General features: G+C 43.8%; 1 protein-coding gene across 1 annotated transcript; it reads left to right on the top strand.

Annotated features, from left to right (window-relative positions):
- Positions 1 to 787: 787 nt before the first annotated feature.
- LOC309346958 (C-signal-like) lies at positions 788 to 16,987 on the top strand. The gene is made up of 6 exons (XM_081871356.1): positions 788 to 968; positions 5,984 to 6,035; positions 7,239 to 7,426; positions 8,670 to 8,825; positions 13,258 to 13,368; positions 15,655 to 16,987. The coding sequence occupies exons 1-6, from the start codon at positions 828 to 830 to the stop codon at positions 15,766 to 15,768; spliced, it is 762 nt and encodes a 253-aa protein (XP_081727482.1). The 5' UTR covers positions 788 to 827; the 3' UTR covers positions 15,769 to 16,987.
- The last annotated feature ends 1,181 nt before the right edge of the window (positions 16,988 to 18,168 follow it).

The raw sequence follows: 18,168 nt of genomic DNA, 5'->3' as shown, positions 1-18,168 counted from the left end.
CAATCACATCGCACGAAACGATGATTAAAAAAGGAATATAACTCAGAAGGGGGTTGGTGGTGCTTATATTTTTGGCTATACCCTCCAACATTTCTCCAGTGAAAATAAGGACATTCCATTCCATAATGATAATTTTACTATTTATACCCCAAACATCTTGCTGGGTTGCCCCAGCCACTCTGGGCAGCTTCCAACATATATAAAAACACAATGAAACATGAATAAAACTTCCCTATACACAGGATTGCCTTCTGATGGCTTGGGGGTCAGATAACTCCAGTGCTTTTTTTCTTTAAAAAAAATGTTTAGGGGTATTCTCATTTTCCTACTCATATTGAAATACTGCCTCTCAATGAGGCCAAACTTACATAGATTCACAAAATGTTTAGGGGTATGCGTATCTCTGCGTCCCTCCAGAAAAAAACAGCACTAGATAACTCCATACCTTCCAACATTTCTCCAGGGAAAGAGAGAAATCCTAAGGAAAAGCGGGAGAATCTGGAATCAGATCAGAAATCAGGGATTCTCTAAATCAAGGGAAATAGGGACACTTGGAGGGTCTGACACGCCTACATATGCAGAGCGCAGAGCTCACGCGGGATCCCTTCTTTTTAGGACTCCCTTTTGATCAGGAGGCGGAAGCGGGGAGACTTTTTTGCCGCATCAATAAGTAAATAAACAAAAGCCTCTTCTCGCCTCGCTCACCGAACGGCGTCAAGATTCGGAGGGGGCGGGGTTTGGGGCGGGGCCTCGAGGGAGGGGGCGTGGCCCAGCGTTTAAAAAACCTCCTCGGCGCTCCAAAAAGTGGAGGCTCCCTGCGCGCTGCGATGGATCAAGGGCTCTGCCGCTCCGTGCTCATCACCGGCGCCAACCGGGGCATCGGCCTGGGCTTGGTCGAGGGGTTCCTGGCTGCCTCCCCCTGCCCAGAAGTCGTCATCGCCACCTGCCGGTGCCCTGAAAGCGCTCAGGTAAGGCGGACGCATTTCCCTTCACCTGCACGCACCCGAATCCCCCCAAGCCCACCTGGACCAGGATCCTGGTCCAGCCAGGTGACAGAGTGGTGTAGTGGTTAGAGGCAACGCCGGCAAACGGGGGTTCGGATCCTGCTCCCCTCCCGCCATGAAGATCACTGGGCGACCTTGGATTAGTCACCGGCTCTGCCAGACCAGCCGACCTCGCAGGGCTGTTTTGTGAGGATGAAACAGAGGGCCGGGGGAGATGAGAACTGCGGAGACCGCTTTGAGTTCCTTGGGAGGAAAAAGAGGATATAAATAACTATTGAGACCCTCCTCTCTCCTCCCCGCACCCAAATCTGAGATCTGGAGAGAGCATCCTAAATCATGCTCCTTATGCAGATAGTTGTGGGAGACACCTTACTTTTCCGATAGTGGCGCTATAAGCCCTTCTGAAGATTTCCCCTCTGCTCCAGAATGGGGAGACCCTCAAGTTCCCGCTTTCCAAGACACTGTATGCCTGTACAGTGGTACCTCAGGTTAAATACTTAATTCGTTCTGGAGGTCTGTTCTTAACCTAAAACTGTTCTTAACCTGAAGCACCACTTTAGCTAATGGGGCCTCCCGCTGCTGCCATGCCGCCGGAGCACGATTTCTGTTCTCATCCTGAAGCAAAGTTCTTAACCCGAGGTACTATTTCTGGGTTAGTGGAGTCTGTAACCTGAAGCATATGTAACCTGAAGTGTATGTAACCAGAGGTACCACTGTATCAGCAATGGGGTTCTGGGGTCTACTATCTGCTTTTCCATAGATGTTAAGGAAAACCACACAGATTTTTTTCATAAAATTATTATCTGGCTCTCTTGGATAAGTGAGTTGAACAAAACCAGTCAGTCTTCCAGTGAGTGTGGTTGCATCATGGATTTATATGAGGGCTAGATGACCTTGCCAGTTTTATTTTAAATCTCTTTCTTTAACTCTACCCAATGCAGACGGTTGCTATCGCTTTCTGAGTGAGATTTAATTGGCATACCGGCAAATTCAGGATTGCACAGTTAAAGTTGATTATGTCCATAGATTTGTACTTTTATTTGTACTTTTTATTTGCCGCCGCCTTTCCAAAGTTCAAACCATGCTCAAGGTGGTTTGCAGCATGAAAAAAATACATAATTATGACATAACAAAAGCAGTCATAATAAATGTTAATAAATGTTAATAAAACATTTTAAAATGCACAACCAAACCGAACAATTTCCACATAAATCACAAGAAGATCCAAAATAAAGATGCAGGAAAAAACCCACCCAACAGCAACATCCCCCCCAACAAAAAAATGCAAACACCCCACACCAAGAGGCTGTTCAGCAGCCTCAGTTTTTGTAGCTGGAGTCTGTCCAGCCCCCCAGCCCCCCCCCCCCCCCAGCTAGGCGGAACAGGCCTGCAAGACAGGGAGAAAATCTTCCAGGACTCACAGATAATATAGTCTTTGGCTACTTCCGCCTCAGTTTTTTTGATTGGCAGGTCAATCAAAAGGTCGGACTTTTTGACCTAACAGACTGTTGGTTGCTTTGAGGCAACATCGTCCAGGCTTCCCAGAAACAAGTGGGGATTAATGCTCATCATGCCAACATCATCTAATCTTCGCACAGGCAAATCAGAATGAATCTTTGGTGAACAGATTCCTAAAAGCTCCTGTTTTCATCAACCTAAGCTGGTGTTTCTCAAACTTGGGTCTCCAGCTGTTGTTGGACTACAACTCTCACCATGCCTAGCTAGCAGGACCAGTGGTCAGGGATGATGGGGGTTGTAGTCCAACAACAGCTGGGAGAAACACTGATCTCAGGAACTGTTTCCTGGCCAGTCCCTCCCAAGTCAGATCTCACCAGCTGGAATAATTTCTTTCCAATTTACCTCACTCTACACTCGCTTAGTACACTGAACCCTCTCTGCTATTTTAATCCCTGTTCCCCCAGTTTGGATAGATTCTTTTTTGCACCTCACTGCTGGGCAGATGAGTTCTGTCTGTGCCTATTTTGCAGGGAGGATAGAACACTCTGTGCATCCTCAGAAGCGCTCTTGAGATTGAGCAGCACCTTCTAGTTCCCTGGGCTGTGAATTCCATTGGGAAGAGCTGCCACTCAGTGTGGTAGAACAGTAGCTTTGCTTCCAAAGGTCCCAGGTTCAATCGCTTACATCTCCCGGTGGGGCTGGGAGAGACTCTCAGATTTCCAAACTCAGGAAAAATGACTTGCAGTAGAGAAGAAGGACTTGCAGAGTAGATGTTAACATTGTAATTAGCATTTATTGCCTAGGAGGAAAGGGTGGAATCTAAATAACTATTTAGGGTAGTATTTCATCACAAAACACAACGATTTCTGCTTTCATTAACGTACGTACTGCAATCCCAAAGTTTGTTTCCTGGTCAGTCCTTGCCAGCTCAGTGTGTTTGTGAAGTTGGGATTCTTTTTACCTTGACCTGCCTTGTTCCACACTTAGTACAGTAAATTGTACTTCGTGTACCAGTTAGCTAAATATTAAAAGTAAAGGACCCATTGACAGTTAAGTTCAGTCACAGATGACTCTGGGGTTGTGGCACTCATCTCGCTTTACAGGCCGAGGGAAGCCGGTGTTTGTCTGCAGACAGTTTTTCCGGGTCATGTGGCCAAAATCACTAAGCCGCTTCTGGCGCAATGAAACACCGAATCCAGAGCAGTGCACAGAAATGCCGTTTACCTTCCCACCGGAGCGATACCTATTTACAGTGGTACCTCAGGTTAAGTACTTAATTCGTTCCGGAGGTCCGTTCTTAACCTGAAACTGTTCTTAACCTGAAGACCACTTTAGCTAATGGGGCCTCCTGCTGCTGCTGCGCCGCCGGAGCACGATTTCTGTTCTTATCCTGAAGCAAAGTTCTTAACCCGAGGTAATATTTCTGGGTTAGCAGAGTATGTAACCTGAAGTGTATGTAACCTGAAGCGTATGTAACCTGAGGTATCACTGTATCTCCTTGCACTTTTTGGCGTGCTTTCAAACTGCTAGGTTGGCAGGAGCAGGGACCGAGCAACAGGAGCTCACCTTGTCGTGGGGATTCGAACTGCTGACCTTCTGATCGGCAAGCCCAAGAGGCTCAGTGGTTTAGACCACGGCGCCACCCGTGCTTCTAGCTAACTATTAGGGGTGTACAATTCTCCCTAGGGGGTGGAAAGGCGACAACCCAGTTAAACCCTTGACAGGAGAAGATTGGTCTTGCCTAGGCTGGATTCAAACGCAGATAAAAATTGAGAGGCAGGCGGTTGCAGTCCCTTGCCGCTGCCCCATACAGACATGCAGCATATTGGGGGTCCTGTTGCATTATGTCAGGATTGCAATACCTTAAGTACCACCTCTCTCCATATGAACCTGAGATCATCATCTAAGGCCCTTTTCTGTGTGCCTTTGCCATGAGAGGTGCAGAGGGTGGCAGCATGAGAATGGGCCTTTTCTGTGGTGGCTCCCTGCTTGTGGAATGCTCTCCCCAGGAAGGCTTACTTGACACCTTGCTTATAAAATGCCCCTCTTCAACCGAGCCTTTGGCTGATTAACATCCAATGCCCTTTGAAATGTGTTGTGGCTGGGTAGGGGATTATTGGTTCCCCCCTCTCTCGTAGCCCACTGGCTGAGCATCGAGGGGGTCCAGCCTGCCAGCCCAGAAAACCCACCCCCAGGTGAGTCACCCACTTTGGTTAATGCCGCGAATCTGATGGGGCGCTTTCAGCGTTACTTTCTGTAGGGTTGGATTGGTGCTCTTTTATGAAGAGGTAGTAGTAGTTTGGATTTGATATCCCGCTTTATCACTACCCTAAGGAGTCTCTAGGGATGCGGGTGGCGCTGTGGGTTAAACCACAGAGCCTAGGACTTGCCGATCAGAAGGTCGGCGGTTCGAATCCCCGCGACGGGGTGAGCTCCCGTTGCTTGGTCCCTGCTCCTGCCAACCTAGCAGTTCAAAAGCACATCAAAGTGCAAGTAGATAAATAGGTACCGCTCCGGCGGGAAGGTAAACAGCGTTTCCGTGCACTGCTCTGGTTCGCCAGAAGCGGCTTAGTCATGCTGGCCACATGACCCAGAAGCTGTACGCCCGCTCCCTCGGCCAAGAAAGCGAGATGAGCGCAGCAACCCCCGATTCGGTCACGACTGGACCTAATGGTCAGGGGTCCCTTTACATTTACCTTTAAGGAGTCTCAAAGCGGCTAACAATCTCCTTTCCCTTCCTCCCCACAACAAATACTGTGAGGTGAGTGGGGCTGAGAGACTTCAGAGAAGTGTGACTGACCCAAGGTCACCCAGCAGCTGCATGTGGAAGAGTGGGGAATCAAACCCGGTTCACCAGATTACGAGTCTATCGCTCTTAACCACTACACCACACTACACCACCTTTAATTAACAAGGGTTGCCCGTGTTTATGACGTATACGGCAAATCCGTCCTTTTCAAGACAAGCCTCATCCCAAACCTGGCAAACCTGGAATGAGACTTGATACTCTGATTACACTACTATTCTTTACTTGGACTCATATTATTTTTCAGATCTTTGCAACTGGGCTCATTCCACGTGCCCGCTTTACGGTTTTGTTTTTCATCCTTTAATTTTTGTTTGTTTGTTTTCCCCTTTTTATTTATTGATACTTGTTCAAAAATATACAGACGTTCGCACCCATTACAAAGTTTACTTTTATAATACGCTGAAATAAAAACAGCTGATTAATATAACAAAGAACAAAGGCAGAAAGAAGCAAAGGGGGAAAAGAGACCGAAAGAGACAGAAAGCAAAAGAAGAGGAGGAGATTAAAGAAGCATTTTTATTATGTATTTTGTGATTTTTGTATTGTATTTTTATGTTGTGAACCTGCCAGGGATCTACGGAAGACGGGCGGTAAATACATTTAATAAAGAAGACGAATAATAATAATACTATTGCTATCCTATGGGTGGAGGAAGGCTGGCAAGGGCTGCCATTAAAATGCATTTAGTGTTGGTCTTGTTCTTTCTTTCTAGGAGCTACAGAAACTCTGCAAGCAGTACAGCAACATCAGGGTTTTGCCGCTTGGTAAGCAAAAAGTTTCCTCTTCTGCTCTGCGCCTGACGGCCCCATGAATGTATCTGAAGCTTGGGTCCCCAGCTGTTATTGGACTACAACTCCCATCATCCCTGACCACTGGCCCTACCAGCTAGGGATGATGGGAGTACAAAACATTCTTAAAGTCTGCCCATTAATCTTTGCAGGCCTGTCAGTCTCTCCTCAATCTTCTTTGGGGGTTCCGCCAGGTCAAGCTCACAGTCCAATATAATGGTCTCCTCCTCCTCGATTGTAAAACCTTCAGCCAGGCCTGCTTCTTAACGAGTCTCTTTTTATAACTGCGTCATTCCAAAGGCCTTTCATTCCTTTCCAGATATTACACAAGCCATGTCTTTGATTAGTAATTCATTTCCACAGAGTTCTTAATCATCCCGCTTATAATCAGTAATTGCAACGATTCTTCTTCTCTCGTAACATGAGAACGTCCAATGAGGCTGAAAGCTGGAAGGTTTAGGACAGGTGAAAGAATATACTACTTCATGCAGTTCATAGTTTAGCTATGGAAGTCACTGCCACTGGAGGCAACGATGGCCTGCCACCAACTTGGATGGCTGTAAGTTGGGTCCTGCTTGTGGACTTCCCTTGGGGTCAGCTGGTTGGCCACTATGAGAACAGGGCTCTGGACTCGATGAACACCTGGCCTGATCCGGCAGAGTCTTCTTATGTTCTGAGCATAATTAAGACGGGCCCATTAATTTCCATGGGTCTACTTTGAGTAAAACATTGGTTACAAACAACCGTGGGAGAAAGGCCATGAATTGCACATCAACTGCAAATGCAAAGAACAACAACGAAGAGAACAAATACCAATCGTTGACCGATTTCCATTCTTGCACACAGACCAGCATGTAAACTGCAGCAAATTCTACTTTGTTTCTCTGCAGAATTCTCTGACATCCCTAGTTGCCAGTCACTATAGACAAGGCTGAGCTATGGATCATTGTTCTGGAGCAGTTACTCCTTAACTGCTCTCTCCTCCCCACCCACTCTGGACACCTCGGTGAGAGAGCTATGCAGAAGTTGACAGGTTCAGTCCCCAGGTAGGGCTGGGGATGTCTACTGTCTGAAAGCCCGGAGAGCTGCTGCCAGTCAATGTAGGAATATTGGGCTAGATAGACCGGCAGTTGGACTCTCACTATTATGCATCATCTTCTCTTGTGTTCTCAAATCCAGATGTGGTTTCCGAAAGCAGCATCAAGGAAACAGTCAAGAAGGTGGAAGACATTGTTGGGGAGAAAGGGCTGAACTGCCTCATCAACAACGCTGGCATCAATGTCTTAGGTTCTCTGGAAGACGTCACCACGGAAGCCATGCTCAGGACCTTCGAGACCAACACTGCTGCCCCGCTAATGCTCTCCAAGGTAAGAACAAAGTCGGTAAATCTGGCATCTACCGTGTTCGCCTGGGGCAAGTAGTCCTCTGCAGCAGCCAACAGCTAGGGACATTTAACTAACAGTGGTTCTTCTGTTTGGTTGCTAAGCTGCCTGTTGCTTAACCTATTTTGTAAGATTTATATATCGCTAGAGTGTTTTAAAAAAAAGCTCAAAAGTGCTCGAACCTGTATGTGGACCTGTCAGCTTTGCAGCCTTAAGGCTGAGTTAACATGGAATGGCTTAGGAAGAAGATAGATGTGGGTCCGCGGGTGGTTTGCTCTGGTAGATTGTCGTAGAAGAAGGGCTGTAGCTCAGTGGTAAAACATTTGCTTTATGTTCAGAAGGTCTCTGGTTCAATCTCTACCAGCATCACCAGGCCAGGCTAGGAAATATTCTCTATCTGAAACCCTGAAGCGCTGCTTCTAATCAGTGCAGACTATACTGGTTATTTGAGTCAATGGTCTGATCTGGTGCAACACAGGCTCCTACATGTCTGTGACTGGCAAGAGTTTCTGACTCCCAAGTCGTTCTAAACAATTATTGTCTTACCTCCCCCTCCCCACCCATCTAAAGTATGTTCCTAGAATTTCTTATCCATGATAGCTCAAATAAAAGTTGCACTTCAGTCTGTAGGGCAACCCAGTGTATCGCTCACATTGGCTTGGCACAGATTTTGCATCTGCTATATCACACTTGGCTCCTGTAGATGGGCTCTAGCAGAGAGGCAGTCAGTCATTGATGTCTTGGGAACTCTTCATTTCAGCTCTGTTTCACACAGGTGGTCATGAGAAACAGTCCACTCTGAAATTGGCTGCAGAATTTCACTTCATTGAGAAATCACAACTTTTGATCTCTTTTTTTTAAAAAAAACCATCAAGTTTCTAGTCCTTATGTTCAGCCCCCCCCCCAATAAATTAATATATAGATAAATAAAGTTTCTATTCCTTTGGACCCGGAGGATCGGTTTGAATCTCAGAACTGCCTGAATCTCAGAAGCTGGAAAAATTTCCAAAGAAGATTTCTCAGGGCAGGAGATGGGAAATAAGAGGGTATGCAAATTTGCTTTAACTTGCAGAGTGCATTCCCCCTTTTGTAGGATTTGCTAACTTGTTGAAAGGTTATGTGTTTATTTGTTTTAAGAAAATTCTAACCGCATGCTCTTTTAAAAATTACGTTGCCTGTGCAGACGTCACCTTCCGATTTCCCGTTAAAAATAAATAAATTCCTTTAGGCATTTCTGCCGCTTTTGAAGAAAGCTGCCAAGCAAAGTGCCACCATGGGGTGTCACCGTGCTGCAATTGTCAACATGTCATCCATCTCGGCCTCCATAGGGCTTGCAAAATCCAATGACATTTACCACACGATATACCCTTACAGAATTTCGAAGGTGAGTGTTCTTAGTAGGTAATTATATTGGGAGAATGGAGAGAGGGCGGGCGGGGGGAGTGGGAAGAGATGTAAGATAAATTTCAAAGTGATGAGTTGCATCTGATGCTACTCCTAACTTGGTGTACACCTCTTGAAGTTAATGGATCTACTCAGCAGTGCTCCAAACCATGAATCCTTAGAATGGATGGCCTCTAACTCAGTGCTGGGGCATCTGCTTTGCATGCAGAAGGTCCCTGGGCTCAGTCCCCAACATTTCCAGGAAGAGATGGGACAGACCTTATTAATCTGCAGGGGGCAACGGGACCTATTTCAGCTATTGACTGGGAAGAAAATTGAAATATATCTCTGAAGGTAGCATTAGATACAACTTAGGCTCAGTCTATCTGAAGGACTATATTCTCCCGTAAGAACCTGATCAGGCTCTGAGATCTTCAGGGGAAGCCCTTCTCTCTTTCCCACCACCCACAGGCACCCTTGGTGGGGATATGGGAGAGGGCCTTCTTGGTGGGGGCTCCCTGACTTTGGAACTCCTTCCCTAGAGAAGCTAGACTGGCTCCCTCCTGGCTTGTCCCTCAGCTGGCAGTTGCTGTGAACCGCAGGAGGGGAGAGGGCTCTGGTGTTCAAATCCTGCTTGCAGGTTTTCCACATACATCTTTTTGGCCACTGTGAGAGGAGTTTGGATTTGATATCCCGCTTTATCACTACCCGAAGGAGTCTCAAAGCGGCTAACATTCTCCTTTCCCTTCCTCCCCCACAACAAACACTCTGTGAGGTGAGTGGGGTTGAGAGCCTTCAGAGAAGTGTGACTAGCGCAAGGTCACCCAGCAGCTGCATGTGGAGGAGTGGAGACACGAACCTGGTTCACCAGATTACGAGTCTACCGCTCTTAACCACTACACCACACTGGCTCATCAAGAACAGGATACAGGACTCGATGGGCCATTGAGCTCATCCAACAGGCTCTTCCTATGTTCTTGATGGGATGGGAACCTAACTGCACAATAAGAAAGGAAGTCGGCAAGCTAGAAGGTAGTGAACCAGGATAGAGAGGTGACTGGGTTTGCACAAAAGAGCACCTCAAATTCCAAAGAGCTAGCATATTACCATAGCTTGATATGCTCTGCCAGTAAAAGTTAATGTCCAAATAGTGGTTCCAGTTGATATCATCCCTCTGGTTAGATCTGCGGAGCTGGGTTCCCAACAAACAGATCTAATTTGACACCCGCTTTTATCACCAAAGGGCCATTAAGGGTTTTTTAGCTCTTCTTGGGCGGAGATGAGATTTTCAGAAGCAAACAAAATCATTCCTCCTGATGCATTCTCAGTGAGTCAGCTACAAACAAATACCTAACATTCCCTAGCCAGCCAGGGATTCAAATATTAGGTGTTACCTTGACAGGAATGATATTGTGTTAGTCGAGGAAGGTTGCAGCACACCCTCTGCAAATTTAAGAGCTGGATTAAAATACGTATGAAGAGAATAGAGGACAAAGAGCTGAGCGCTCTTATCGCCTCTTGACGCAACGTGAGATTTTAGGGTCAGATAGGAATCCCCGGTATTTTTCAGCCTTTTATGGAGGGGCATCACTTCAGACTTTTATTGTAGGTAAATCTCTTGGAATGTGGCAGGACTAGCTAACAAAATAACTGATAAGGAGGTGGTTACCCCTTTGAAGAAATATTACATGACCGGCCTCCAAGAAACCAGGATAGGCTTGGACCAGACTGACATTAATTATTGGATAAAACCTGCCCACAAGTTGCTAAAGTATGGTCTTGGGGTTTCATCACATGTGCATCTTCCAGATATGATACATTATATGATTTGTGCTGTATTTGTGATGTTCTGTTATGGTTTATTATGCTGTTGTTGTTTATTGTTTGTAAGCCACTTTGGGATTCATTTGAATGAAAAGCAACAAAGAAATGCAATCCATCAATCGATCCTGATTTTTCAGCAGCTTTTGATTCACTCAGTCATAATTGTCCTTGAGATAAAGATTGATAGAAGATTTCTGATGCTGATGCAAGGACTTCATTGGGATACCAAATTCCATCCAAATTATGATAGAATTTATCTCTGGGAAGAGATCAGTAGTCACCACTTGAAACTATGCTTTCTTCCTTTGTTTTATTTATATTTTAAATGAATACACACTGTCTGACCTTGATAGTTTGGGATAAAAGTTGCCAGAGAGTGAATTGGTTCACATTAGCTGAAATGCCACATAACCTCCTTATAATAATTTATTTTGAGTTCTTTTTAAAAGGCGGTGGACTGCTTCCAACATTAGTCTTACTCGGAGTAGATCCATTCAAATTATTATTATTATTATTCAATTTTTCCAATACAAAATTTTATACAATTCATACATCTTTTTTATATCCGTTCTCTTTTTGACTTCCCTCAACTTGCCTGATACTCCTTCCCTTCTTAATTTCTTACACATTTCTAAAACCTTACTTCCATTATTTTTATAGATTAAGTCTTATTTTGCTCACATTCTAACATTTCTTCTTACAGAGCTTCATTAAAGCTTACAAGTGTTATTTGATTATCACTTAATTTATGCATATACTCTGTAAACTTTTCCCAATCTTCTATAAATCTCTGATCTCGTCGATTTCGGATCCTTCCCGTCAGTCTATCAAGTTCTGCATAGTCCGTCATCTTCATTCTCCATTCGCCTAGTGTAGGTAGCTCCTCTTGCTTCCATTTCTGTGCCATCAATATTCTTGCTGCAGTCACTGCATATAAAAATAACTTCCTTTCTTTCTTATTTATCTCGTTCCCTGTAATACCAAGTAAGAACGCTTCTGGTTTCTTAACAAAAGTGTATTTAAACATTTTCTTCAATTCATTATATATCATTTCCCAAAAGCTTCTTACTTTCTTACATTCCCACCACATATGATAGAATGTGCCCTCTTTTTCTTTACATTTCCAACATTTGGTACATCCTTTGTACGTCCTTGCTAACTTCACTGGTGTTACATACCATCGATACATCATTTTCATCACATTTTCTTTTATTGTTGTGCATGCAGTGAATCCTAAACCTTCTTTCCATAATTTCTCCCAATCCTCCATCTGTATATTATATCCAAAATCTTTGGCCCAGTCAATCATAACCGATAGATCCATTCAAATTAATGGGCAGGTTATGTATGCAACAACAGCAGCAAGAATACTCATCGCGAAGAATTAGAAGACACAAGATTTACCCACCCGGGAAGAATGGCAGATGAAGTTGATGGACTATATGGAATTGGCGGAAATGACTGGCAGAATCCGAGACCAGGGAGAAGAGTCAGTGGAAGAAGATTGGAAAAAAATTAAAGATTATTTACAGAAATATTGTAAAATTAATGAGCTTTAGAAAAATGGTGGAATGAAGTTATATGGCTTTGGCAGAAATGTTATAAGGAACTAGGTACAGATAGACTGTTAATGTATTAAAGGGAAAAAACAAGGTCAGAATATGTTAAGATTAATTACAGGACAGAAAACAGAGGAAGATGGAAAGGAGTTGCTGAAACAGTTAATTGAAGTGGAATACAAAAAGGGAAGCGTGAGGAAGTCAATGAAACAAGGGAATGAAAGATAAGCTTGAAAATATTGGAAGTGTTTTTAATTGTTCTTGTTTTGTTTTGTTAATTCAATGTTATATGTAGTGTTTTTGTTTCTACAAAAAAAATTCCTTCCAGTAGCAAGGTGCTACTGGAAGGAATTATTATTATTATTATTATTTTGACTATGGCAGACCAACACGGCTACCTATCTGTAACTGTTTTTGTTTCTGTTTTTGTATTGTATTATATTGATTTGTTTAATTCTTTTTTTTTCTTTTTGTAATATTTAAACTCTTAATAAATATTATTAAAAAACAACAACAAATTAATGGGCAGGATTTAAGTTAGCTTCATTAATTTGGATGTGTCTTATTTGAGCAAAATTTACCTATAATTCTATATCAAGATATGTTTGTGGGGGGGAGTGTTAATGCATAATTGCTATTATTAGAAATTTAAAAAAAGAATAATGATGAGTGGGAACTCCTATGAGTTGCGTCCAATGAAGTTTTACTCAGAAGACTCATTCAAATTAATGAACGTGGCGAAGTTAGGTCTATTGACTCCAATGAGTCTGCTTAGAGTAGGACAAGCATTGGCTTTGACCTGATGTTCCGAATTCCTGATATTACTGACGTGTTGTTTGTTGCTTAAAAGTGGTTCATTGCTCAATAATAATAGAATTTTGCAGAAAGAAAAAAGATGAGTTTTCATAGAATTGTCAAGATGACAATCAGATCCAGCCCCCTGCAATGCAGGAATCTTTTGCCCGACGTGGGGCTCAAACCCACCACCCAGAGCTTAAAAGCCTCGTGTCATCTAACTCTTTCCACTTCTCTCCCTGACCTCCCTCCAAGGCGGCACTAAACATGCTCACGAAATGCCTTGCTACAAACCTGAAATTGGAAGGGATCCTCTGCATCGCCCTCCACCCAGGCTGGATCCAAACGGATATGGGAGGGACACAGGTCAGTAAAGTCAATCTTTTCTCCCCCACTCTTGTTTAAGCAAGTTCTTTGCCCGCCATGTGTTTTGTTCCTGTCAGTATTTTCATCCCTCCCATTGCAAGGATCACCAGTTCCTTGTGAGAAAGAAAGAAAGGAGGGGGCAGAAGCTACTCTTCCAGACTTCCGTCTCCAGTACTGTGTGGCTTTTTCTTTGATCTGTCAATAATAATAATAATAATAATAATAATAATAATAATAATAATATATAATTTATTTATACCCCGCCCATCTGACTGGGTTTCCTCAGCCACTCTGGGCGGCTTCCAACAGAATATCAAAATACAATAATATATTAAACATTAAAAGCTTCCCTAAACATCTCGTCTAGAGACAAGATGTCAGTATGAGGGAGCTGTTTCTCTCGTACTTGTTTGTTAAAGGTAAAGGGACCCCTGACCATTAGGTCCAGTCGTGGCCGACTCTGGGGTTGCAGCGCTCATCTCGCTTTATTGGCCAAGGGAGCCGGTGTACAGCTTCCGGGTCATGTGGCCAGCATAACTAAGCCACTTCTGGTGAACCAGAGCAGCACACGGAAACGCCGTTTACCTTCCCACCAGAGCGGTACCTATTTATCTACTTGCACTTTGACATGCTTTCGAACTCCTAGGTTGGCAGGAGCAGGGACTGAGCAACGGGCGCTCACCCCATCGCAGGGATTCGAACCACCGACCTTCTGATCAGCAAGTCCTAGGCTCTGTGGTTTAACCCACAGCACCACCCGTATCCCACGTTTGTTATGTTCTTTTATTTGTTTTATTAGAAGAAATAAATTAGGTATGCAACAAAACCTCCACAGCTTTGCTTCCGCTACTCTGCTGCATTTGAGGTGCTCACGTGAGCAAATGTGAGTCCACGTCACCAGAACCTATTCCTCGGGAATGCTGTGTTCTGTTCCTGCATTCCTGTAATCGAAAGGTCAGAGAAGGTGCTCCCGACACCCAGCCCATGCAGGCGTTGAAGACGTGGGCTGTACATGGGTGTACAGAAAGTTCCCTCCATTTTTGAAGTTTGGGGTGGGGTGGGGTGACTGTGGATGCTTTACGTCGCCGTTCCTTGAGCTCGTTTGCAGGGTGGTGTGTCCCAAAGACACAAATTCCCTTTCCCTTAAAATACTGGAAATCTGACAAACTTCCATCTACGCAAGATTGGATCCAAAAATCCACTGAATTTGCGGAGTTAGATAAAACTTGTTTGAAAAAAAATAAAGAATAAACCAGAACAGGTGTTTGTTTCAAAATGGGAAGTCTTTAAAATATATTTGAAAAACAATTGCAGAAGTTGAAACTCTGTTGCAGCATTTGGCTAATTTCAGTAGTAGTATCAAGAATGGTGTGAGATCGAAGAAAAACTAAGAATCGGTTAAACGATGATAATAGTTTTTACCGGCAATAAGTTATATGTAATTGAATTAAGGAGTAGACGGGAGGTCAGGTCTACAGACAAAGGACCTCTTTCCTTTTTGTTATAAAGCTTTGTGTTTTTTGTTTTACTTGGTTTATTATTATTTCTACTTGTTTTTTGTTCAATTTTGATGTATGGCTTTTTTCACTGTGCATTAATAATATTTTATTTTTTAAAAGGAAAGGGCAGACTAATCAGTGTCTTATGAACACGTAACATTGCCTTGCACTGATCCAGCCCATTTATCCTTCCATTTATCAATGGAGGCTGATACATTGGGGTGCAGGGGGCCCCAGTGCTTCAGTCTGCCCTCTGCCAGGTCCCACCTGCCTACTAACTTACAACCAGTCTAGGTGGTGGCCCTGCCTGCCAGCTGTTGCCCCTTGTAGAATTCAGCATGGAGGAGGAGGGGAGCAAAACTAGAATGAGTTGGCTCTGCCTATTGCTGGCTCTAGCACCCCTACTGTTGGTCTCCCTGCCTTCCGCCCTGCCAGTTGCCACTGCCTTCCAGTACTGTCCTGGCCCCAAAATGGCAACTAGGCATTCCGTTTTGGTGACTGTAACCCTGGTTTAAGGAGCCGTTTGGTGCCTAGCTTACGGTATATATCTGAGTTTCTAACACTGGCTACCAATGGACTACTAACTGAGGCCATTTAGGGCTTTAAAGGTCAGCACCAACACTTTGAATTGTGCCCGGAAACATGCTGGGAGCCAATGTGGGTCTTCCAGAACCAGTCTTATGTGTTTTATGTGTGGGTCTCCTTTATTTTATTTTGAAAGACACTGCTGCTGTAATAAGCTTGCCCTCTCTCTCTCTCTCTCCACCCTTCTCCTCTGTTCTCCTAGGCTCCGTTGAAGGTGCAAGATGTCGTTCCATCGATCATCTCTCTTTTAGCTCAGCTCAGTGAAAAAGACAATGGTGCTTTCCTGGATTGGGAAGGGAAAACTTTGCCCTGGTAGCAGTAGCTCCTGGATTCCAAGAACCTGAAGCAACAGCTTGAATCTGGATATACACATTTTAACAGGAATGGACTTTGATTTGCTCACTGGTGTTCCGCCTCACTGTGTTTTTAACATACACGTAGCAATAGCTGTATTGAATGTGGTCCGAAATCCACCTCCGTCCATCGTAGCTAGTAACTGTTTGACAGGCCTCCCACATAGGAAGCTGCCTCATATCACGTCAGACATTGGTCCATTTAGTTCTGTACTGTCTACACTGACCGGCAGCAGCTCTCTAGGGTTTCAGGAATGGGACATTCCCAGCCCTCCATATGAGTTAGGCCAGGCTGCATCCATAGCTGGGACAAGTATTCGACCACACAAGCAATCAGAAAACTGTCTCAGCCTATCAAAGCATGAATTACCTCAGCAAGGATCATGCCAATCTGATTAGTTGCTCGGCAACACTCCCACTCTGAGAGTTCGTCTGGCTCTCAATAGTGAACACTTAGCTTACTAACTGAATGATCCCTGCTGTTGTATTCCCAACAAGGTCGTGGTGAATAGTGTCCAAGAGTGCTCAGATTAATTTGGATACTCAAGACAGAAAATCCCACTGGTGTATTTCCTCTTTCCTGGTAGTAAAAATACAAAATAAATAAATAAATCATTTATTAGTTGCTTCCCACAAGGCATCACAAAGCAATTTATAACATATAGTCCATAAGTTTATTGTTCTGGCCAGAGGCCATGACAAACTTGTAGCAATAGTATTAATAAAATAATACAGAACACACATCTATAATATAGGCCAATGTCTATGATGTAACAGAGGCAAGATAGCAGAGATACCAAAAAGCTTAAATCTAGCTTGATTTCAGATTAAACCTCCGAATCACCACCACAACTTATAGTGATTTCATCTATCTCATTTTTCCTCATTTATTTTGCACCCAGTGCACAGAGGGCCACTCTGTGTGTTGCAAAGCTATTATTGTCACTCAAAAGAAATGGAACCATTTCTGTCAGGGTGTACCTGCTTGATTGTGTGAACAACGTTTTCAGAACGTGATCTTGGGTCTATATAAGGTGCAGGCTAACAGATAATGAATGTCTTCCACCTGAGGTTGACCACAAATACAAAGTCTATCTGCATACAGGACCTTGTAGCAGTCATCCCAAATTGCAGTGGGAATCACTTGGAAACGCAGCTCAATAAATACATTTCTTAAGGAAACTGGTGAGAGTCTGGTCAGATAATTATCTCTAAAATGCTCTGTTCTCAAGAGCAGATGCCAAGGGGGAAATGTGGTGTTTCTAATTAGTTGCAGGTCCCTTCTGAATTCTATCCAGAAGTGCCAATCCCATAGCTGACACTCAAAGTCAATGCAGAGCTCAGTTCTGGAAAAGAATAATAGTCTGAAACATCTTGACAAGCTGCTTTACAGAGTTGCTTATCACTCAATTCCATATTGTACAGCAGGGGGGGGGGAGAGAATGATTGGCATGGTAGCAATTCTTTTAATACACATTAACTAAGTACAGTCCGCTCTTGCCTTAATTGTTGGCCACCTGGATTCTGTACGAAGAAGAGATTCTGATAATATATTCCTGATGGTAGAGTGTTTTCTGCACAGTATTCAAAATTTAAATGGAGTTTGATCGGGAGCTTTGTGTTGACTCTCACTGCCTCCATATGTCACTGCCAAGAGAGGGTTTCACTCAATACACCCAGAGATATCTAAATTAGGAAGTTTGTTCTAGAGCTTGCTGTTCTTGGTATAGTTCCTTATCATATGGTTCCAAGTAAAGCATTGGTCAATGTTACCGTGTCCTCCTCTGACCCCTGCTTGTTCTTCATAGCTTTGGTGAGATATCTAACAATCTAATTGGCTAATAGTTTTGTGGGTCATTCCTATCCCCTTTCTTATAAATTGGGAAAATGATACTCATACCATCCAGAGGGCCTGTGTTGTTTTAGTGGTAAATAAGCCAGGCTGGCTAGGCATCCACCATGTATTCTTTATAGAACAGGCAGAAGCAAATCTCCAGGAGGTTTATTTGATTTCAGGCAGGAAATAAGGACGTTTATCTCATTACAGGAGATTGGCTGCTATTCAGGTCGGTTAGCGAAATCCTTACACGCTGTTAGTGCATGTGACTGACCGGACTGACCTCTGAAAATACTACAAAAATATTTAACCCAGTTGGAGGCAGGGATTGAGCCTTCCTGTGATGATCTCCCACTAATGCACTGTTATTGTGTCAATGACATATTGCAGAAGACACACTGGAGTAAAGGGGAAACAAACCCAGTCTGGAGAGGCCCTTAATCAGCCCGTCCAAGATTTCCTTTAATCAGGGGATGTGCTGGATGATTCCAAGTTCATTCTTCATAAACAACTTGAGTAACAAAGC

Source organism: Podarcis erhardii (assembly GCF_964252035.2).
Source record: "Podarcis erhardii genome assembly, chromosome: 7".
Classification (NCBI taxonomy): domain Eukaryota; kingdom Metazoa; phylum Chordata; class Lepidosauria; order Squamata; family Lacertidae; genus Podarcis; species Podarcis erhardii.
Note: the sequence above shows the minus strand (reverse complement) of the source record. Positions and strands in the feature narration are given on the sequence as shown.

What these genes read in the sequence shown, in the direction of transcription:
- LOC309346958 (XM_081871356.1), top strand. Translation starts at nt 828, where the DNA reads ATGGATCAAGGGCTCTGCCGCTCCGTGCTCATCACCGGCGCCAACCGG. An exon ending in CATCAGGGTTTTGCCGCTTG is followed by an intron (nt 6,036 to 7,238) that starts GTAAGCAAAAAG and finishes TCTCAAATCCAG; the next exon opens with ATGTGGTTTCCGAAAGCAGC. An exon ending in CCCCGCTAATGCTCTCCAAG is followed by an intron (nt 7,427 to 8,669) that starts GTAAGAACAAAG and finishes AAATTCCTTTAG; the next exon opens with GCATTTCTGCCGCTTTTGAA.